Here is a 22979-nt window from a genome sequence, read left to right as displayed (position 1 = left end):
AAGCTGGAGACAGTAGCTAGTGCTAGGAGCTGGAGCAAGGTACTTTGATGTAGGATTGTTTCAGGGTATTTTTAAAGCTCTTTCTAGTACTCATTCATTGCTGGCAGAATCAAGCTTAAGGGTGTCCACCGTCTGAAGCTAATCTCACTTTCATTTACATTTGAATCCAATAATTCCTTTTTATTGTACCAGATCGTCAATGCTTATATCCATATGCATGTTTTTCTATTATTGTATTTCTTTTGTTTTCCTACACACAGGAAGTATGCCCATAATAATCTATTCTGCTGCATTACCTCAGGATTTTTAATTTAAGTCCCTCTTCAGTCAGAATGTTAGTTCCATAAAGGCAAGGATCTTATCACCATCATCCTTACAGACTCAGTCACCAGCCTAGTAGTTAACTGAATAGATGGCCAATGGTTGTCGAATAAATGAAATTATATGAGTAATCATAACAGAGACTATCTGGGCGGTAGGTCCACTAGAACTGAAACATGTGAAAATTAGCTTTTTCCCAATCTAAAAAAATTATGATTAAACTCATATGGGCAAGCTTCCATGCTCCAGGGACATTGATTCATGCTAAGCAAATTTACAAGGAACTAATTTATAAATAAGAACATAGCGTGATCAGTGTTTAATGGGAGACACAGTTAGAATGATAATGGCAGCCTGCTATATTTCTATCCTCTTATGCTAAGGCACTTGACTTTTGTCTTTTATTTAATGTGAAGTTTTTTTTTAATTATACATCCTGTGTTTTACTGTACCTATTCATATATGTTGTTTGTAATTAGATGAAATCATTAAATAGGTAAGTAAATAAAAGTTGATACTATGTTTAAAAAGGTAAAATTCAAATAAGTCTGTCAATAAATATGAGGGTTGCTATGGTAAAAACAAATCAGAAAGGAGAAATTCAAAGTTGCCAAACAATTTCTTTACAACTACTTAAGTAAAACTCTTTCCATTTTCATGGTCTTCAGAGGTCATTTGATGCCAATATCCTTCATCTCAGGACAGGGTAGAGACTAATTTAACAAATCCACTCTTTCCAGTCCTACTTTTACTGAAGTTGTTACTAGTTCCCAGAAAATCTGCTGTTATATCATATGTAAAACAGTGCAGTGTATCTTAAGATATTTTATTTGAAATACGATATTTCCAAACCACTTTGTAAATTGAGCTTTTTGATAATTTGTCTCATATACTTTGTCTTGATTTCGACATTTTTAATTGCATAGCTTTTGGGTTTTGGTTGGTTGGTTAGTTTTTAGCTAGGAATTCTAGGATATTTATTTTCTTCCAAGTATGTTTGATATCATTTGAATCATTTGAAGTAGTACTACTTCCTCCTATTTAGCCTAAATGACAGAAGTTGGTACAAGTAAAATAGTATACAAAAAAAACTGGAGAAACAATAATATAAAGTTTATTAAAAATGTTTTGTATGCTATTTAATGAATCACTTTTTTTTCTAAAAGTGATGGCTTATGTGTACCAAAGGATGTGTTAAATGCTCTACAGGGTTAAGTAGGAAAATGTGCCCTAACAGTTTATCATTTCTATGGGACAATGATGCACATGAACATGTGGAAACCACAAAATAGGTAGTGATTCCACATAAACATTCTTCATTGAAGGAGGATCAGTATTGCAGAAAATCCAAAGATAAGTTAATTTGTGCTACAAGCAGGGTGGATAGAACTTCACATTCAGACAAGTAGGTAGAGGGAGGGAGATCTCTGAGTTACACTGCTTTGTGTCTTTGATTATTTAGCATTGCCCTGGCTTCCCAGACCATGATCAACATGGAAACAATGCAGGCAAGACCATTTCAAGTATCATTTCTCACTTGGGAGGAACTGACATGAAATGACTCAGAGTACAACAGGAACGGATTTGCTTAGAACAATCTTTGAGCATTGCAAAGCTATAGGAAGAGATGAGTTGGGAGAGAATTGTGAAGTATTTTAAGGGAGGCACTGGGGCATTATTCTCCCTATTTAGGCTTAACTAAGAGATTAAAGCATTTGCTTAGCTTACTTATGAGAAATGGAGAAAGGTCTGTATTAAAAACTGTGACTCAGCTGACTTTTGTAACCATTTAAATAGGCATCCTTCTGGTAAAGAAAATTCAATGGAATGCAAATGAAGTACCAGTCAGCAAAAAACTGTTGGTGACATTATTAATCTCCCAAACTATCCACATGTATCAGAAACATAAAAACTCATCATTGAGCACTTGGGGCATAGGTATCCCTCACTTAAAGGAATGTTCAATGTCAGCAAAGTTTGCAATACAGAGACTTTCTAGCAAATCAATCTTATTCTCCCATTGATTTCCATTACAAAGCCAGAGATTCATTCTGCTGTTCAGTTCCATTAACTGAACATCAAATTCTTTGGAAAGGGTACATTTAAAAGAAAAATGATAATATTCTGATAGAACATTGACATGATATCCAATATATTGATAGTAACACCATTGTGTTCAAAGTATCACAACAAAAAAATGCTGTAGATGAACATTAAACAGTACTACAAACTGCCCCATATATCATGAAGCACATTAGTACCTTAATATTTCATGAGTTTCACAACTCTCCTGGCATTTTATCACTGTTCAGAAAGGAAATTATTTTTTAAGATTACCCTTTCAAAACTCTTTCTTTGTTTTTTTTTTTTTTTCTTATTGGTCTTTTTCATAAAAACTTTGGTTTGGAATTCCATGAATATGACCCTAGCACAATAGCCTAGGGGCTAAAGTCCTTGCTGGGATCCCATATAGGTGCTGGTTCATGTTCCAGCTGCTCCACTTCCCTCCCAGCTCCCTGACTGTGGCCTGGAAAATCAGTGTAGGACAGCCCAAAGCCTTGGGACCCTGTGCCCATATGGGAGATCAGGGAGAAGCTCCTGGCTCTTGGCTTCCTTTTGGCTCAGTTCTGTCAGCTGTGGCCACTTGGGGAGTAAACCAGCAGACGGAAGATCTTTCTCTCTGTCTCTCCTTCTTGTGTAAATCTGACTTTGCAATAAAAACAAAATTTTTAAATAAATTTAAAAAATAAATTTTAAATAAATTTTAAATTCTAAATAAATATATAACTTATTTCTCTCTCTCTCTCTCTGTATATATATATATATATATATATATATATATATATATATATATATATACATGTAAAGGAATCCCACATATGGCTTGTGAGTCTATTCTCAGGTGCCAAAAGTCACCTGATCTGAGTCTGTCATAGCGGCTTATTCTAGTATCTTACTGGCATTTCCCCATCTTAGGAGAATCAATGCACCTACTGGAAAGAATATTGTCAATGGAAGTGATGGATGTGAAGAATATTGACCTACATATTTTGAGTACATTTCTAACTATTTTGTACTACTATGTGGTATCAGTAAAGCCCTGTGTTTAACATTTTATTTTCAACCTTTATGCTTTGTATAATATATGTCAAATGGTTAAATGTTTTATGTAGAATCTTGACTGACATTATGTTAAAGGGTTATTTTTGTTCTTCATGCAAGAGTTTGTTACTTCTCAATCACAGGTAACTTGAGCCAGATAAGTGACTACCTAAGTCTCCAAAGGAAACATATTGCCCAGGTTACAAAAACATTAAGTGTCCAACAATCTAGGATCTAGGTTAACATTGCTGACAGTGAACGTTTGCTGAATTCTTGAATTTCTTACCTTTATTGTTGTTCCTAAGTGAATTTTTGTCAAGCAGTAGACCACTGGAGTAAGAGGTAAGAGGCAATAGTCTTCCCACCTACAGTAGTATCATCAAATCACACAACAGGTTGTTCCTATACCTTCTTTATTTGATGCCGCTGCAAGATTCAACCTTCAAGATGGGCTTTCTCATTTTATTTTATTTTTTGCAGATTTGTATTAGTTTTTAATTTAAAAGGCAGTTTTACAGAGAGAAAAATCTTGTAACTGCTGGCTCACTCGCTCCTCAAATGGCTGCAATGACCACAGCTGGGTCATTCCAAAACCAGGAGCCTGAAGCCTCCTCCTACTTTCCCACATGACTGCAAAAGCTTAACAACCCTGGCCATCCTCAGCTGCTCTCCCAGGCACACCAGCAGGGAGCTAGACCAGAAGCAGAGTAGCCAGGACCTGAACCTACACCTATATGGGATCCTGGCACTGCAGGTAGAGCCTTAACCTATAAAACCATGGTGTGGACCCCGGCACTTTATTTTAAATGCTTTATTATACTACAACAAAGCCACAGAATCCCATAAAGCTAAAAGCAAGGTTGAGATGCTTGCTAGAGAAGATCAGCAGGCTAACCAGTGAAGAGTTCTTGGCTGATTCTTCAAAAGACAATTTTAGTTAAGCCCACCACATTCAAAAACCTCAACATGTCAGGGTCTCAAAACTGAAAACACCCAGGAAGTTGGAATGAACTTACGCTAGCTAAGCTAACTAAACAACCTGGACCAATAAGGGCAAACAAGTCACCAAAATGTCTTTGCATTAACTGACAATAACAAGCACTGTCATGACCAAGTTTTTGTGATTACAACTAGTACATTCTTTCCCTGCAGGCACAACAAGTGCAAAGCTAAATTATGAGCAAAAAAATGAGTAAAGAATGGAAAACAAAGAGATGTATAATTTTGAGAAATATCTTACCCAAGACATGTGAACACTGATAAAGACACTGTTGTTTTCTCAATCATGAAACTATTCTCGAGTGGCCATCTATGCGTCCTCTCTCCCCCCAGTTTAAAGGCGGCTTCTTACGTGCTAGCTCTCAACCTCACTGACATGTTTTCTCTGCTATCATCGAAGTCTTCCAAAGTCCACACTTGCTCCATTAGAGTAAGATTGCCTAGGAAGCAAAAGCCATTAGTACGTGAAAGTATCGCCCGATTGCAACCCAGGAGGCAGAAGTTACAATATAACACAGAAACTTACAGTTCTATTGCAAAGCGAAATTACAAATCTTGCCACAAGTTTACGGTTTCAGGGTGTAATGAAAGTGAGGTTGGTAAGACAGAGGCAAAAGAGGTTCTGTAGAATTAAACTAACAAGGGCGGGACACAGTGGCCTAGCGGCTAAAGTCCTTGCGTTGAACGCACCAGGATCCCATATGGGCAGCAGTTTTAATCTTGGCAGCCCCGCTTCCCATCCAGCTCCCTGCTTGTGGCCTGGAAAGCAGTTGAGGATGGCCCAAAGCCTTAGGACCCTGCACCCGCATGGGAGACCGGAAAGAGCTCCTGGCTCCTGGCTTTGGATTGGCACAGCTCTGGCCATTGCGGTCACTTGGGGAGTGAATCATCAGAGGGAGGATATTTTTCTCTGTCTCTCCTCTTCTCTGTATATATCTGACTTTGCAATAAAAATAAATAAATCTTAAAAGAATTAAACTAACAATGAAGGTAGAAGCAACAGAGATGACGACTCTATGGTTGCTTCAATTTACTTTGAATATCAACAAACTGAGGCCTTTGGGAGAGCTGATGAAGCTATATAACATTTTTACAAGATGACCATCTTTTTGATCCTGCTGTGAAAGTCAATTATGAAATAAAGTCTGTCTATCAAAGGCATGTAGGGGAGAACAATAATATCTTGTCTTCATCCGTAGTAAAATTCATGGCTGACACTCCTATAATGAAAGACAAGTTCACAAGAGAAAAACTTAACAAATTTATTAAAGTTTTATGTGACATAGGAACATTCAGAAATGAAGATCCAAACATTCAGGGAAACTGTATGTGGGGTATGATTGTCAAATGGGAATGTAATCTATTGTAAATATTGGGGGCGGGAGGGTTCAGAGTGTGGGCAGAATTTAGCAAGGACCATTCACATTCTCCTTGGCCTGCAGGTGGGGGACAATGCATCTGTTCCATGAAGGTGCTTCCTAAGGGAGAAGGCAGGAGATTGGAGAGTAACATTCTCATACTACATGCTTTGCTTAGAGAGAGAGGAATTCTAGAATTCTCAGAAGAGTCAATTTCAAATGACCAAGGCAAGAGCAGAGAGACTTTCTTACTTCATTAGTTTTCCAGTTTCCTATCTCTCAAAATCTCTGTATGCTGAACTGTCATATTTTGGAGTATGGTGCTCTGAGCTCAAACAGGTGGTTGGCATTTTGTAGATAAAATTAAGCTAACAATAATTTTCTTGATTTAGTATGTATTCATTTTGCAATTAGGACATTTGTACTTACAACATAAATTTAGTTGACTATAGAAGAAAATAAATGTTTTCATAGCATTGAGTTTATGTTCAGATGAAGCCCTAAGGGAAAAAAAAATAAATGAATTGTTCTGAAATCTGGCCCCTCTTTTAAGATTAACTTTGAGGAGGCTTTCCCAGGACCAGTCACATCATAATAACGGGGCTTCTTGAGTAATGGGGTACAGCTTTCCTGGTGATGACAGTCTGATGCCTGTTTCTATATACGTATTAAATTTTATTATTTTATTACAAAAATATCCTTATTTCCAAATACTTGGAAAGTAACTGGCAGGTTACTATTGGGGGTTTCCTATAGTATTACTTACAAAGGGTACTATTATTAGAGGCAATATCAGTGTCACCCAAGACAATTCTAGTGGAGCAGCCAGGATTCCCAGTGCAACTTGGGATGCAATGAGACACTGCATATGAAACATTTGGGTCTGTACTTAATAAATGATGAACAGTTTTATCTCTAAAATCTTTAAATTCATCCAGTAGCAAGCATGTCTTATTTGTATCAAAACAGTAACAGTGTAGCTAAACAATAATGCTCATTTGAGTCTCAAACACAAAATTAAACCCTTCATTCTATCCCGTCTTTTGCCTCCTGTTTAAAGATCCTTTCCTTTTCCCTATTGCATAGCTTCTGTCCTGTGTATCTTAATGGCCTTCACCCCATTTCCCTATCCTCCTGGAATGGTGTGGGGATTAGAAGGGGGCTGGAAAACTTATAAATACGTGAGCACATCCACCTTCCCCCCAAGATTCTGGTATGCTCTCTCCTCACACCCACCAAAAGTCCCTCTACTTCAGATAGAATTTCATTTAGCTAAAGGTAAAAGCAAGTGATAGGTAGAATTATTTAAGTCACAGAAATTTTCTGACACCTCATAACAATGGACACAGCAGGGAGAGGCACTGATCTGGTAACTGACTCAAACTCACACAGCTGATAAGTAGCAGCATCCTTGAACATGCTATGCCATCTAACCTTATAGTGAAATCACCAATTACCCGAATGCTGTATATCCGACCAACAGAGTTTCAAGCACTAACCAAAAAGCTAGACATTCATCCATCCCGCTAATTTGTTTCATTTCCCCTGGCAAATACTGAATTTCAACTGGTTCTACAAAGCAGAATCCTTCACGTACTCTGATATCTAGTCTCCCCCAGAGTAAAAGGAAAGTGACAGAAAGTGTCTCCTGGTATGGGCAGAAGCGAGTTTCTCGTCACTAAGCAGCGAATTCTGCATTCTTCCGAAAAGTGCAAGTCCTGCTCACAGCGCGTCCGGGAGAAGCGGGACCAACGCGAACCTTTTAAGGTCAAACGAGCCATTGGTCAGCCCTGACAGCGTGCCCTGTGTCGGCTTCTGCGACAACAGGGTGTTTGTGTGCCAGCTCCGAGCTCCACGGCAGCAGTGCCCAGGCACCCTGGCGGGGAGCGCCGAACCCCCGCAAGCCGCCGCTCCCTCGGACCGGCTCCCTCGGACCGGCTCCCTCGGGCTCCAGGCCGGCTCTCAGTCCCCTGAGGGCCGCGTCGGCCCCGCAGCCTGGGGGCGGGCGCGGGGCGGGGCCTGGCGCGGGGCGGGCCGCTGTCGGAGCCGCGCTCCCCTTTGTTCTCGACCATTGTGTGGCACTTCCTCAGGCACTGCCGCTCGGCGCGCTGGCGGCTGTGGGGTGTTCGTGAAGGGGATTTTAGTGCTTTTTCTGTTCATTTCTGAGTACGTGGGAGCCCTCCTGGGTGCCGCCGGTCGCTAGCCGGGACTCCGGGCGACAGGTGGGGTGGGGAATGTCTCGGCTCCCGCTGGCTGCCCCGCGTCCCTTCCCCATCCCCAGGACTGGCCCTGGAGGCCGCGGTCCCTGACAGACCCAGCAATCGGGCCTTCCCCCTCCTGCCCGACGAAGGGCGCAGGCTGTGGGCGCGCGTTGCTCCCCCGCACAGCGGGGCGAGGGTCGGAGGCCGGCGCGCCGCTCCAGCCCGGCCGCCTCGGCGTCCCGGGAGCCGGCGCTAGCATTGCCACAGCCCGCCCCGTCCCTCGCGCTCACGCTCCCCGGCCGCCGCACGGCCGCCTCAGCCCCCTTATATAGCCCTCTAAAAATAGCTCGCCTCGCGCCGCCTTGTAAGGCAGCAGGGAGATCCTCAACGCGCCAATCGGCGTCCGCCGTCGGAGCCAGACCCCGCCCAGGGCCCCACTCCGAGCTCCCTATTGGCCCTGAGTGACTTCATGAGCCCCCTGTTTACCTTACATGGTCACACGCGGCCTAAAGGACGCCCTCCTCCGAGATCCCACGGCTGCGCGCAGAGCCCGGCGGAGGGAGGGAGTTTGGGGAGGGGGAAGAGCAGGAGGAGGAGAAAAGGGGAGGGGGGAGAGACTACAAACTAGCAAGGATGGGGTGGGGGGTGGGGAAGGATGGGAAGGGAGGGGGGGAGAAGCGATCGCGAGAAAAAAATGCAACCTCCCAAAATAAAGAGCAAAGATTGCATTAGGAGCGAACAGCGCTGCAGAAATAGATGGCAGCTTCGTGTCAGTGAGTTTGCATCCCCCTTCCCGATCCACGCGCCGGAGTGATCAGAGCCCTGGAAGGGAATTGTTACTCCCGTGAAGTCCCCTTTCCTGGCAGCGGTCTACACTGTACACGCTGGATGCCTCGCTCCATCCACCCCGCTCACTCTTTCCTCTCTCACCTCCTCGCTCCCTCTCTCCTGCATTGATTTTTTTTTTCTCCTTTATAGTTGACTGAAAACAAAACAAAACAAAAGGGCCACTGGATGTCTGCCTTCTTGGGGGGTGAGCCAGACAGACTGACAAACAAACAGCCCCGACTGTGTCCGGGGGAGAGTGTCTCCTCCCGTTGTGCCCGGCGGCAGCAGCATGGACGTGTTGGCTAGTTATAGTATATTCCAGGAGCTACAACTTGTCCACGACACCGGCTACTTCTCAGCTTTGCCATCCCTGGAGGAGACCTGGCAGCAGGTGAATGATTTAAATTACTTGTGTAAATCGTGTGTTAGCGGCGGAGACGTAGGGGCTGCGTTGGTGTGGGCTTGAGGTTGAATTTTGGTTTGTTCCTTTTATTTTCCTTTTGTATCTCTTTGGACTGTGTTTTGTCTGAGATGTTTTTCTGCGACAGTCCTATGCGCTTACCTCGCCACCCGCCCCAAACCCAACCCTGGTGATATGCCTTGCGGAGGAGCGGGTCCCGGCGACCTGCGGTTCAGTCATCAACACACGTCCCTGCGCACACGTTGTCGGGGCTGCCTGTCCTCTCACCCCAACAGATCGGTGGAACTTCTGGGGTTCGGAGGAGCCCAGTGGGGAACGGGTATGGGGTTGTAAGAGCCGTCGCTGACAAGCTACAGCGTCCCTAACATGCTGGTACCTTAAATCAGGTTCATGTCTTTCAGCTGGTACTAAGGAACCTCAGATGGGGGGTAGGGAAGCTGCGGCAGAAGCGTTTTCCCAGTAATGAGTGAGTGTCAATAAGGAATAGGAGCTCGTTTTTGAGATTAGAACCAGGGCAGAAGGGAGAGGAGGCAGTGACAAAAGATACTTGCAGATCGCTCTACAAGGATGATGGAAGCTGTGTCTGTGGGGCTGACGCTGCTTCCTCGGCTACCCCAGTGTAATGCCTCGGGAGAAGAAACACTCTTTGCCTATGTTCTGTTTCTCTTTTTTTGTTTGGGGTCCCTCTCCAGTTAGGGTGGCACAGCCTCGGACAAAGGGTGACATAGGCTTCCTTGCTGCAGCTGGGTCTTCCAGAACTAGTTAGAAAAACTCCAAGGATGCCTCCGGCACGGATGCCAAGTTGGCTGGGCGTCCCAGCAAGGATGAAGCAGGGCTGGGGACAAGTTAACTGGGCTTTGTGAAGTGGAATAAAGAAAAGTACTGGTCAGTGCAAAGGGCTGGGTCTGGTGCAGCGACAGTGGTTTTCCCAGCAGCGATTAGGAGCTGCTGAGGGGACATTCTACAGGGAAGATGGTGAGTGGGGATGGGGGTGGGGAGGGGAGCACGGGTCTTTAAACATTCCACAGTGTGCACCATGGAAAGTCCAGGAAGACGGTCGGGATTTGCACATGGGAAGTGTGAACTTGTACAGTCGGTCCAGCAGAAACCCACTTGCCCTTGGGGAGGGTTGCAAGAGGCTCAGTGTGTGGCTGCTCCTGTAACTCCTCCGCCTCGTGACAGAAGCTTGTTAAGGCTAATGAACGGCTAAATCTCCTCTGCCAGGATCCGAAGCAGGAATTGCCAGCTTGAGGCTGGGATGTAACAGTTGTTGCTTTCATCGAGAGAGGTTTGGCTCTTGCAGAAGGAGCCGAGTGGCAGCACCAATCTTGTTCCTGAACCATTGTTACTAGTTGTTGTTCTCCCCTGATTAGAAGCTGCGGAGTTGTCCTCCAGGTATTGGCTGCTGGGCTCTGTGTCAGCACATGCAGCCCTCTTGGAGGCTGCTGGCAGATGCTCTTGACTTTAGGTATCTGTAACCAGGCACCATTGATACCTTTTTACTGTAAAGCATTTCTTGAGTGCATCTTTAACAAGCCTGTATCTGAAGGGACTCACTCCATCCATCTTTTTCCTCTTCTTTTTATCCGCATGTTAATTAGACCAAAATGTTGCCAGAATTTCATTTTCTGAAATAGTCTTTATTTCACACTGTCAGCTCAGGGGTGTCACATTAGTTGCGTATTAACAACTGTCTAGACAGGTTAGGGAAGGGAATGTGCTGGTTTAGTCAGCTTGCCCAAGGCAGCTCTTGTTTGTGACTGCTAAGCACAACAGTGTCCAAGGGAAGAAATTTGGCTTTATTTGTTTCAGCGTTCCCTCCTGATGAATCACACAACTTTGTTTTGGTTCAAGTTTTCAGAGTTAGTAAAGCCCAGCTTGGGGGAAGGCCTCTCCTGAGACCTGCTTTTCTAGATCTGGCTGGAGAGATCTAGGAGAAACTCTAGACCTGCAAGGCACCGGCATGAGCTTGACAATCAGAGGATGCCTTCCATCCATTGTTTCCTCAGAATCTCTTCTGTGCTTCCTCCTCCTTCCTCCTTCCCCCCGCCCCCTCATCCATCTCTGACCCCACTTACAGGAACACCTGGCTTAGCATCTCTGGCCAGGCAAAGAGATTTTCATATCCACGTGAATCCACTCCTTGTATCTTACGTTAGTCTCCCAGCCCCCTTCCAACTACCAAGCATTTTTACCTTAAAACCCTTGGCCAAGTTATTTTAGAAGCATGCTTATTTCAGTTCTTTCTGAAATGCAGCTTGTGCAGAAGCACTTATAAGTGCAAGATTTCATTCTCAGGAGCCTTCTGCTCGGAACTCTACAGTCACAGCTGTGCTACATAAAGGTGATGAGGACCATAAGCTAATAGTGATAACAAAAACCTCTAACTTCTATCTCTTCCTTCCTTCCCCTCCCCAATTCCCCTTGCTGCTTTTGAGTGTAAGGGGTAGTGGTGGTTATATGCAACTGTTCCAAACCAACCATCAGATGGTGAAATTTTGAGACTCTTTGCTCAAAACAACTTGAGAAGGTTGCCACAAAGAACCCCAGGCAGGGGGAAGTTTCCTGATGGTTTGGGATAATCAGTTTGTTAAGGTCAAATGAAGAGTAATTATTAGATCTTCTTCTTAAAATGAATGATATACCTGGACTCAGGAAGATGAGCAAAATATGGAGCTTCCGATAATCTGATTTGATTTCTAGAGAAAGAGTGGCTTCACTGATAAACCCTGGAACATCTGTGCAAATTGAAGATAGACTATTGGGGGATTTTATATTACACTTATGATATAGGATAACTGTCCTTCATAATCGGTGAGCCTATGACAAAGTAACTGTGACAGGGCTACCTCCTGTCACGGAGCTCATCATCTTGACATTGGATTTTCAGGCAGCGATGCATTAGCCACATGTGGCTCCGATTTTGAAAAGCCTTGCTGATACACTTTTAAAATCCAAATAGACACCCCACATTAACAGCTCTCCATTCCTGCTCTGACTGCATGCTTAAGCACTTGGCCCAAGTAACATCATCTCTGCCTGTCATATAACTGTAAATTACACTGTGCTTATGTGGTCTATTATTTTATGGAATTCAGCTGACACACAACTCTTAAAGCCTCCAACCTTAAGCTCTATGGAAACATGCAGGAAATTTTCCAGGAGCTGTCTTAGCAAAAGTAGGAAAAAGTCAAGGGTAGGACAGAGGCTAGAGTGGCTTTTAGGGTGACATTTGGTGATGGATAAAGGAAGAGGTGTTCTTAGACATTGTGACTTATTTTTAACCCTACTTCTGGTTTGGGAAATAAAAAGGATTTGATACAACACTCTACAAAGACTTAGAATTTTTATGTATTCTTAATAGTGAAATTGCTGTTTTGTGAGTGTTGGTCAAGTAACAATGTACAAAATCTTTTTTGAACTTACCTTTGCTTCATTTCACTGAGGATTATGGCATGTTTATTTAAAAACTCTTATGGAATTATGCTCATTATTAATGCTGATTCACAATTGGCAGATGGGGTCAGTTTCAGGCCTCCCTTCTCGGAGAAAATTTTCCACTGCTACTGGAAACAAATAAATAAATCATAGAACATTCCTCCCTCCTCCCTCATTCCTCCATTGTTTTAAACTAATGGCATACTTGGCTACTGTAAGGGCTGAAGTGTCCCCATAGCACTGCAATTTTATCTTGGTTTCAGGCATCCTGAAACACTTCTTACAAGGGCCTATGGTACGAGGCATCGCTAGAGGACAACCTCCAGAAATGGTTACCTTGTAAGAATAGCTTCATGGTACCAGGGATGAGACTTGGTCTGTAAGCCACATTGCTTCTTCTGTGTGGTGGTCTTGCATTTGCACCACCGTCTACAGGTCTGAGCAGCTAGGTGCTTGTCTTATCCAGAAAGACAAAGCGAACTGTAGGGTCCATCCATCCGCAGGTTTCCCTCTGTCCCCAATTTTCAGAAACCCTTCTCATGAATTAGAATTTCTTGGCAATAGCACCACCCAGGGAAATTTGTAGACACAAAGGAGCCTTGCTAACCACACGGAAAGGATAAAATAGCTGGCTTTTTTTTTTTTTTGTATGTGATTTGTGTGTTCTTCAGTTACCATAAATCTCTTTATTTGAAACAGTGACTTGACAGATAAAAAAAAAATTGTATCTGCCACTATTATCCATCTTTTTGTTACAGGATTCAACCTTTAAATAAATGTAGTTTTAAAGATGAGAGCACATGTGAATGTAATCAATCACATAGGCTTTCTTTAATAGATTCATCCCCACGTTCATTTAATACATCTTTGTGTAGACTTAAGAGCTTTCAAATTGTCATTCAGTGTACCTGTTTGTAGTTTGGTGTTGCAAAGTGGGCGAACATTCCAATACAGGTATTTTTACTACATCTGTCCTTGACAGTTGGAAAGAAAGTCACCATTCTTTGTTCTTTGTGAACCTCCCATCCTACTCCCTACCCTGGGGAAAATGAATTGTTGGTGTGGGGGTCCGTCCCTTTAGGAGACAGAGCAGAAGATGCGGGTGACAATCCTGTCCTGCACTGATTCATGCATAGGGATGTCAGAGACCTCCAGCATTCAGATGTGGGCTCTCTTGTTTCTTTCTCCCAGCATATTCTAAATATAAATGGCAGTGGGGGCTCATTAGCCTGGAGAGTGAGAGAGACAGTTTAGAGAGGCTCCTAATGGAGCTTTTAATAGCCATTCTCTTAGGGGTCTTCAGATTCTCTCACTTCAGAGAATTCCTGTGTTTTAACTTTTTGAGTCCAAGAAAGCAGCGCAATTTTTCTTTCATCACACTTTTTGCCTACTGGGACAAGAAAACTGTATTTTACTCTGGCTGTTTTCAGCTGGCTTGTGTTGCTAGAATAGCTGCTGTGATACCAAACTGTTAGGGAGATGGCCCCATCCTTGTAAGTTAAAGTAGTGTGCAAGGTGTGTTTATCACCTTTGCTGGACCCCATAGCTGGTGAATGCTGAGAATGCTTCTGTGACTCTGGTCTTTCAGTTAGCATCTTTGTTGGTGCTAAGATTTGCTGAAAGTTTAGGACAGCTCCCAAGTTAACTTGAATGGTGCCCAAAGGATGAAGGACAGAGAGTCAGTCTCTGATAATCTCTTGTTTTCCTAAATCAGCTGTGCTTAACATAAGCAAGGGAAAATGTTTGAACCCCTACATGCCCAATATTATCAAGAAAAATGAATGGAAAACTCTAGTTAGTGGAACAAGTTACAGTGTCTAATAATAAATCTCAACTTTGACAAAATATAAAAACAGTCCTCCCCTCACCTCCTACTGTCACATAATAGTTTCCTTTTAGAACAGTCAATATAAAAAAATCATCCTGATTTGGTCCGCTCTATGAGATACTGAAGTGAATATTGCTGTTGTTAAAGCATGCTTTTACCCAGGTTTGTCATGAATTTGCTCCTCTGTCACCTTGTCATTTGCTACTATTCATGGGCAGAATTCTTTCTGCTACCCTGAGTTCTTTTTGTTTTCCTCACTTGGACTTTTGTGGGCCCTAAGAGCTTGGACCCTTTGCATGTGTGTCTTCCACTTTGTATAGGAGCACTTTCCAGCTGCTTCATTCCACCCCACGCTTGCCGTGCAGGTGCTATAACTGAGCATCATGATGCTAATGTCCTCCTACTTAAGATGTGAGTGAACTCTGATTATATGGGGATACCATGTGAGTGAACTGCTAGGTAGATCTGGTCACATTTAGTTTGGTTTTCTTTATATTAAAATGTCACGTAATAAGCCATTTTTAAGCCTTTGTTTGGGGCTGAATATTATGTTTGGATGATGCAAAGTCCATTGGAATGTAATTTGCCCTCTTGGATTTTGACTCTAGCAGGATGAGAAAGCCTGCTCAAAATTAATTAACAGAATAGAGCAGTGATGGCCAAAACAAGAAATATTAATATGGTGATTATGGCTGTTCCTATTAGTCTCTCCCCATGGTGTTACCATTTTGTTTATAAAACATGGTTGAGACTTAACAAGTTCAATTGTGGGCATGTTTTTAGCTAAAAGCAGGTTGGGAGCTGGACACTTTGTGGACAGATGAGTATACAGAGTGGCTACATATGCCCGTAATGGGCAGGAAACAGCATCCATGTCTGTGTCATTCGGAAATGATTAGTTAATTAAAATAATTAATGTAGAGCCATATGTGATATCTATTTCTGAATATGAGTTTGTTGACATTTCCTGATTGTCATATTGGAAGACAGGCCCTTAGCCTTGTGCAAAAACTGGGAGCCTTGGACCTTTGAATTTTAGATCAAGAAATGGTCTTGGTTCCCTCAAAACTAAGATAGCAGAATTGGATCAGGTTAAATGTTAGAATCAGTTAAGGCGTTGAACTCTCCAAGGTCATTCAGCTTGTTGTTAATACTCATGGTTCCAGAGCCCACGGCTGTTTCAGTGCCCAAATTAGTTTCTTTCCCATCAGTCCCTTCTGAATATCCTTTCGCTCCCACTTTTCATTCTCTCTTTATGAGATTTTTTTTCCCCTGAAAAGGAGACAAGAACATCTTTCTTTAACTTTAGAGTGTACTAACACATGAATTTTTGGAAATTGGCTAGGCATTAGTCTAAGCTATTGAATATATTTTTTAAAAAGCTTACTTGTGTGATTTAGTCCTTTCTACTTTTAATGTGCAGTAAATTGGAAAACATAAACTATATTGAATTTTAAAAAAGTCCTCAGTGATATTCTAGTATTATAAAACTATCATCCATTAATAATAAATGGATTGGGAGTAAGGAGGGTGCCTTAAGGCATATGTGTAGGGGGTTGGATGCAAGATGGGACTGAGAGTTTCTATAGAAAGCAGAAAATGTGAATTGGCTTTGTTTCTGATATTTGCCAATAAGGGGACTGCATGAAACAATCACCTATATATCAGTTCATGAAAAAAAATCGAACTGGGTTTTTGTTGACATAGTTGGATGAGCAGTAAGGCTATAATGTTTTATAGACTTAAACAAATGCTATTGGAAATGAGTGGGCTTTAGCCTGGAGGTGGAGAAACTTGGAGCTAACATGGAAGTACCTGGATTTCTTTCCCCGGAGCCCCTGATTCCAATCTCCTGCTGTTGCAGAGAGTGAGAAGTGGTGGTGATAGCTGAAGACATTGGGTGCCTGCCACCCACATGGGAGACCTGAATTGAATTTCCAACTCCCAGCTTTGAACCTAGCCCAGCTCTAGCCCTTCCAGGCATTTGGTTCACTAACCAACAGATGGAGGCTGTCTCTCTCTCTTCCTCTCAAACAATAATAAAAAAAAATTAAATATTTCATTTAATTCAATTTGGGAAAAACCTAAACTTCTGTTTTTCTTTTTCCAAAATTATTTGAGAACTTCGCGATGAAGTTGTGTACTTGCCACAGTTACCCTGATGACAGAAGACAACACAGGGCTGTCTTCTTGCCTTTCTACTTCGCTCTCTGCCTTGGTGTCAAGGGAAGTCTGATGGTGAAATTTTGACATTCATCTCATAGATCTCATTCACCTCTGAGATCTTAGAAGTTGAACTCTTCTTCCCAGAGGCTGCTTGGTTTCTACAGAACTCTCACTGGCATTTTCTGATATTTTGCTGGGTTTCAGGCACACCCTCCTCAATTGAAAATAGGGGACTTACAGTCAAGGATTTGGGGACTTGTACCACCATCACCTCAGCTCAATGTCAAGCTTCTAACTCATAAATTTCTTTCTTGGAACATTTACTTTTCTTGGTCTCTCTGTTTCTTTTGTTAACATGTCTATTCTCATAATTAAGGTCTGACATACCATCTTTGGCTCCTGTTTCCCCCTTTAATAAAAAATTAGATTTAAAAAAAGCTCATTAGTTGAAATTTTAAAAATAAATTGAAAAATACCACTGATTTGACTTTCAAGATACTTTAACATAGTATTCAAATTCTTGTTCGCTCTCCTGCTACAATCGTTCTGGGGTTACCCTTGCCGCTTCCCTGGGTTTTTCTTTCCATCCAAATCTCCTGGTGTAGCCAGTTTCCAAGCTCACAATGGCTTTGTATACTTTTAGGATGAGGCCCAAAATTATGAGTCAGGGTGTTCCTAGAGTGGGCCTATACTCTGGTTTCTCTTTAGATCAAATGAATCTTTCACTTTTTAGCAAGAGCAGGCTCTCAAGCAGTTGCAAATTCTCTCCCCTTCTGTGCAAAGTTAGTGGCATATAAATTGGGTTACTGTGCTTTTCTTGCTTCTGTCTCTATGTTATTTCTTTTACCCTTTCCATTTTATTGCCTTTCCCCTTCCTGATACAGTGTGTTCAAATTCCACCCATCCTCTAACTTCCAGACAATTGCCACGTCTTCCAGGACACTTCCTCCCTTGCCCTAAGCCAACAATAGTAGCTGCTATTTCTACGCTCTTGAACATATTATTTTTCATTTTTTCTTGTGGTATGGAATTCATTCAATCTTTATTTCTTCTTTCAATTGAATTATTTTTCTAATTAGCCTATATCATTTAAGGCAAAGTTGATGTCATGATAATAATTTTATTAATCAACTCTTAACATATAATCTCTTTTTTGAGAGCCCTGCACATGGGAGGGCTTCAGTGGTTATTTGAGTTGTATCTTATGACTATGAGATAAGGTTTGACTGTGTTTCTAGCAGTGGTTTTTATTCTGGTTACATGGAGTATGATTAAATAGGTATTGCTTTGGAAGGAGCCTAGGTGTCAGTGTATGTGGCACACCTAAGGCTTTGAGCCATTGATCTGTAGAGGGTTAATGGTATATCACACTGGCAGGTTTCTACACCTTCTACTGAAACATTCCATTTCTTGCATATTTTGGAGTCTTAAGTATACCAGAGGATTATTAGGAAGCAGGACAGCGCAAGAAGATGTATTTCATATAATTTCTTGGTTTACAGCATCTGCCCAAGTGTTGCTCATTTTTCTTGTTTTGCTTCCCTTCATCATAACATGTCTAAGGCAGTCCTGTTTGGCTCACATTTCCTGTGACCCACTAGCGGTTTGTGTAACCTGGTCAAATTTAATTTCTGGAAACTTTATGGTGTTGAACATGCAACTGCAGCCATGCAGGTATTCCAAATAATTCTTTCTTGTTAGGCCCTTAGCCATGATTTTTCCACTTACCTCAGCCTACCCCATGGATTTAGAGGGCTGGGTGTGTACACTACACGTACATCTGTTAAATGTTGCCAGATAGGCATCAGTTACCAGCTCTTCATTTCTCTTACTGACCGCACTGCTTGGAAGTAGACTCTGTTTATTGAGAATTTCAAAAGAACCATTTTTTTCTAGTAAGAAGAACAAAAATAGGCTGTAGAAGAATTGCTGCTGAGGACATGGAGGCAAGGAGATGCGTCCACATTCATAGCAGGCTAAGCTCCTGAGGTCCTGACTGTGGGCATGCAGTGATCTGCACAAAGAAGCCTCAGAAAAACCACTTTTTCAAACTGTGATGTTTGCAAAAATTGTATGTACGGTAGCTGCATCCTTTCATCTATAAACTCTCTTTGATGGGGGTATGGTTGGCAATAGAACATCAGGAGAGGAGCTCAGAGATCAGAGTTGAAGGATACCTTTTGTAAAGCTCAACCCAGCTGTGAAAATGGCAATTAGCCACGAAGCAATTGCCCTGCAAGGGAGTGCCCACCTGCTCCTGACCCTACTGTCACATTCACCTTCCAGAACCAAGTTAGCAAGAATTCAATGGAGTGGTCATGGCCTTGGCACTTATTTTTGGAGAGCCGTAGATTTGCTCAACATTCAAAGGAGTGGAGATAGGTTCTCCTACTCTTATCCCCTACCATTGAGGTTTTAATGGTTCTTCATGGCATCACTTCAGGCCCTATTAATGGAGGACAGTTCTTCCAGTGCTGAGAGCAGACCTGTGCAGAATTGATTAATTTTTTTAAATTTATTTATATAAAACAGGTAATTTTCATATATATTGCAATGCAGATTTAGGGTCTTATTGATATCTCTATCACCCTATCCCCTCCCATCCCTCTTCTGCAGGTTACTATTGCAGATGCTGTTCAGTGTCAGACTTGAGTTGCTGACTTGACTTTTGCATTCCAAGCTTGTTTATCCGTAACCTGTGCATTTTCCTTCCTATCCTAAGGCTTTTGTTTTCCTTAATATAGAACAAGAGATGATTTCATCAGTGATGAGAGATTTTCCTGTTTGCTTATGAGAACCAAACAAACATCTGTACTGAACATTTATGCAAAAATGCTCATGGTCTCTTTGTTATGGGCACATTGTTTTCTGTAACTAGGGAGAAGGCTGATGTTGCAGAATCTCCCACTCAGAGGCAAGTAAATTGGGGCGGAGGAAGATTAAGCAAGTTGTCTTACTATGGCTGCAAAGCAAACACATTGCAAAACCGGTGGTAAAATGCACCTTCCTCTTCCCTTTTTCCATATGACCGTTCTTCCCATCATCACAATAAGCATCATTATAATATATGTAAATCAATCAGATACTTCAAAGATGATCTCACTGGAGCACTTTCTGTGTATCATTTAATTCTTACAACAACCTTGTGAAATGCATATTCTCGTTATCCTTATTGTATAAATGGAGACATGCAATTTTGAAACAGTAAAAGGTTAGCTTAAAGTTTCATGACTTGAAAGTGGTTGAGGTAAGATCTACTAGGTAAGCCACGTAACACTCCTTCTATATATACTTGATATTATATATATGAACACTTGATTAGGAAGTCAAAGGTTGTGGCCAGACAAGCAATTTACCTGTATGGATTTGAAGCTCACCAGTCTGCTATAATGTCCTCAGTTTTCTCATTTGTAAAAGGACTAAATCGTGCTAGATGCTACTTAAGGTTACAGAATTTTATAGTAGACAAATTACATGGGGTCTTTGAAGTCACGCAGAGCTGGAACCTTAAGAAGTTATCTCTGTGTCTCATTCATAGGCTGTGGAATGAGTTATTAATTTCTCCATAAGAACTAGCTCTATGGCCTAGTTTTTGGCACATAGTATATACTCAGTAAATGCTCTTTTCTCTCCTGATTTCCCCTTGGTTACATTTTAAGATGGCTCTTTCTCTAGGGTCATTGGTCTATTGAAAAACCCAGTGAGCTTAAAGTGTCCTAAGGAGGCTAACTAATAAAAGGCCAGGAGGCATTGAATGTAGTATTCCTTTTCCTTTCCACAGGAGAAGCTCTGGTTAATGACTTGTGCAATAGCATCACTTATTGCCCCCACAAACTGGCCTGTTTTGGCACCCTTGGAATTTGCTAGACTTGCTCATGCAAATGTTTAAGGTCTTCCTTTTCCTTTCTCTCCAGTCTTACTTATGACTTACTTCCTTTCAGTTTGTCCAGCATGCAGTTATTTTTTTTTTAAGAGCCAGAATTAGGCATATATAACATAATATAGTGCTGGTTACTACACCTGCCATTTCTGCCTCACCTGATGACTGAGCCTACAGCAGCTTATCAGAGTGAATCAGGTTTTATGAGATCTATAAATATCTCAGATAGGATTTTTATTTCATTTTCCCCCTTCAAATAAGACATAATGGAAATGCTCTCACACACAAGGAATATTCTTCTTGTGATAAAGGAAGGTGTTTTGGAATTGGCCTCTGAAAAGCCATAATTTGATGGAGTTGTTGATATTGGGAGTTTTATGGGGGAGGGAGAAGAGTCATGCATATGCTGCTATAAAATTCAAAGATTATTTCTTCATATGAAAGGTTTAGCTCACCACCTATGGAGAGATTTATTTCAGCGAGTGCCAGCCCCGTGTGATGACTGCAGTCCCTCGTTCTGTGGACCGTGTATTTGTGCTTTCTTAGACACACAGAAACCAGGGGAGGAAAGCCGCATTGGTTAGCAGGGGGTAGGTTCCCCGAAGGGACTTTTCCAGTTCTTTGTCTAGTCTCTTTCCAGCAGCTCTAGTGGGAGGATGGTCACATGCTTCCCTACACTTCATAGACTTCCCCGAGAATATTTCATATGACTCAGTGAGATTTCATTCCCCCACCCTGGCGTTGCACTTACAGTAAATATTCTTGAGCTTACTCATTTTCTTAATGTATGTTAATCAAAGAGTTCTCCTTGCTTTGCTCTTTAAGGAAGGAGTACCAAAAAGAAGCCATAAACATATGACTTTCAAATGTATAGTTTAAGAAACAAACTATAATGCAAGTGTTTGCGTGCCTCTCTTTTCCTGTTTGTAAAGTGGAAAAAAATCAGCTCCTTTTGCCATTTCTTACTCAATGTAGGGACAGATTTAACTATAAGAAGTGGAATATCTGATTCCCTGACCAGTTTGTTGCTTGTTTTCAGCATGATCTTCCTCTGTGTTTTTCTTCAGTTCCCAGGAGCTCTGCCTTTAACTGGATGAACATTTAATTTATTCTTGGAAAAAAATAAAAAGAAATGTAACTGAGTACATCTGAACTAAGGGGCACGCAGAAGACTTTGGCCTTAATGTCATTTTTCATTGTTGTTGTTTCGTCTTTTTCTCCCTGTGTAATATAATCCCAACACTTGGCTCCTGTCCCTACACCGGCTGCTGTGTACCTAGCCTCAAAGGATGCGGTGCTGCTTCTTGGGCCCCCCTGCACCGTGTGCAGGTTTCTCCTGCACACAGTGCAACCACGTTACTGACAGTGAGATTGTCAGGGACAAAAACAGGAAGTTCCTATGCCAAACTGACTTCAAGATCTGTGCTATTTTGTCAGCATGCGGATGTTCATCATCTTTATATCTCAAATATTTTAAATCTTTGCTATATTCTTTAATTAACTTTGTTTCCACTGTTTCCAATCATTTCATGTGTGATCTCTGACCCAGTGAGCACACATTTGGGTTTGTGCATCCTGCATTGGTGGCACTTGAAGGCACCTTTCCCTTCTAAAAAGCTGTGATTTGGGGCTACGTCTATTTTTCCATCAGTGTCAAGCTGGCTTCTTTTAGCTGTCATCCAGAATCCATTTTCATTTCTTTTTCAATTTTTCTGCCTTGTTGAATGTCTTTGTTTGGAATTCTATTTTATAAAGCAATTTCCAAATTGCATCTCACTTTTTCCTTGTCATCCAGGTTCTGTTGTGGATCATCGAAATCTGGGATGGAAAAGACCATCTGCTTTGCCCCTCCCCCCTCTGGGCTGAACAGTTGCGTAGAGCATGTTCATTCCTTATTGGTATTTGTAATATTTTCCTACTTGGATGCTGACTCTGATTCTCCTGAGCTTGCAGCTTCTTCCTGGTCTAAGAGAAAGCGTTTTTTTTTTTTTTTTTTTTTTCCTTCATGTGATTTTTCTCATTAACAAAATGACTTCTTGTTAGGATTTCTTTTGCCACTCCTAAAGACCTAACTGGACAGTTGTGGGAAGAATTCCTTTGTGTGGATGAAAAATATGTCACCAGGTCTGAGTTTTGTTAGTCTAACATAGAAGTGTGTTGTGAAGAATTTCATAAACTGCTTTAGCTGACTATTTTCTGTGGAATTGGGTTTTGTATGACCTGTTTTGTGGAGAAAGTAATGCTTTGGATGTGAAGAAGTCTAAGGTATTATAATAAAATACTTGCCTGGGTGTCAAGTAATTTGTGTTCTTGCGTTCTAATACTGCCTGCGAAGCACTTGGCCTTCATTGTCTAATGCTTTCAGGATGTTATTTTACATTAAGGGTATTTTAAAAAAATTATTCTTTTCTATTGGCTTCCTTATGTTATGGAGGAC

The 22979-nt window shown here is 41.8% G+C and overlaps 1 protein-coding gene across 4 annotated transcripts in view; it reads left to right on the top strand.

Moving 5' to 3' along the window:
• The first annotated feature begins 8610 nt into the window (after positions 1–8610).
• KLF7 (KLF transcription factor 7) overlaps positions 8611–22979 on the top strand; it is a 90825-nt gene continuing 76456 nt past the window's right edge. Inside the window, exon 1 of one of the 4 annotated variants that reach the window (XM_058664907.1) lies at positions 8611–9200. In XM_058664907.1, the coding sequence (XP_058520890.1) occupies positions 9099–9200 (102 nt within the window). In that variant the 5' untranslated portion in view covers positions 8611–9098. Of the gene's footprint in view, positions 9201–9687; positions 10206–22979 lie in introns of those variants that run through there. The other 3 variants (XM_004576896.3, XM_058664909.1, XM_058664911.1) reach the window with 3 other exon arrangements.

This window comes from Ochotona princeps, chromosome 5 (genome assembly GCF_030435755.1).
Source record: "Ochotona princeps isolate mOchPri1 chromosome 5, mOchPri1.hap1, whole genome shotgun sequence".
NCBI classification, from domain to species: Eukaryota; Metazoa; Chordata; class Mammalia; order Lagomorpha; family Ochotonidae; genus Ochotona; species Ochotona princeps.
The sequence above is the reverse complement of the archived record's forward strand: the minus strand, read 5'-3'. Positions and strand labels throughout refer to the sequence as shown.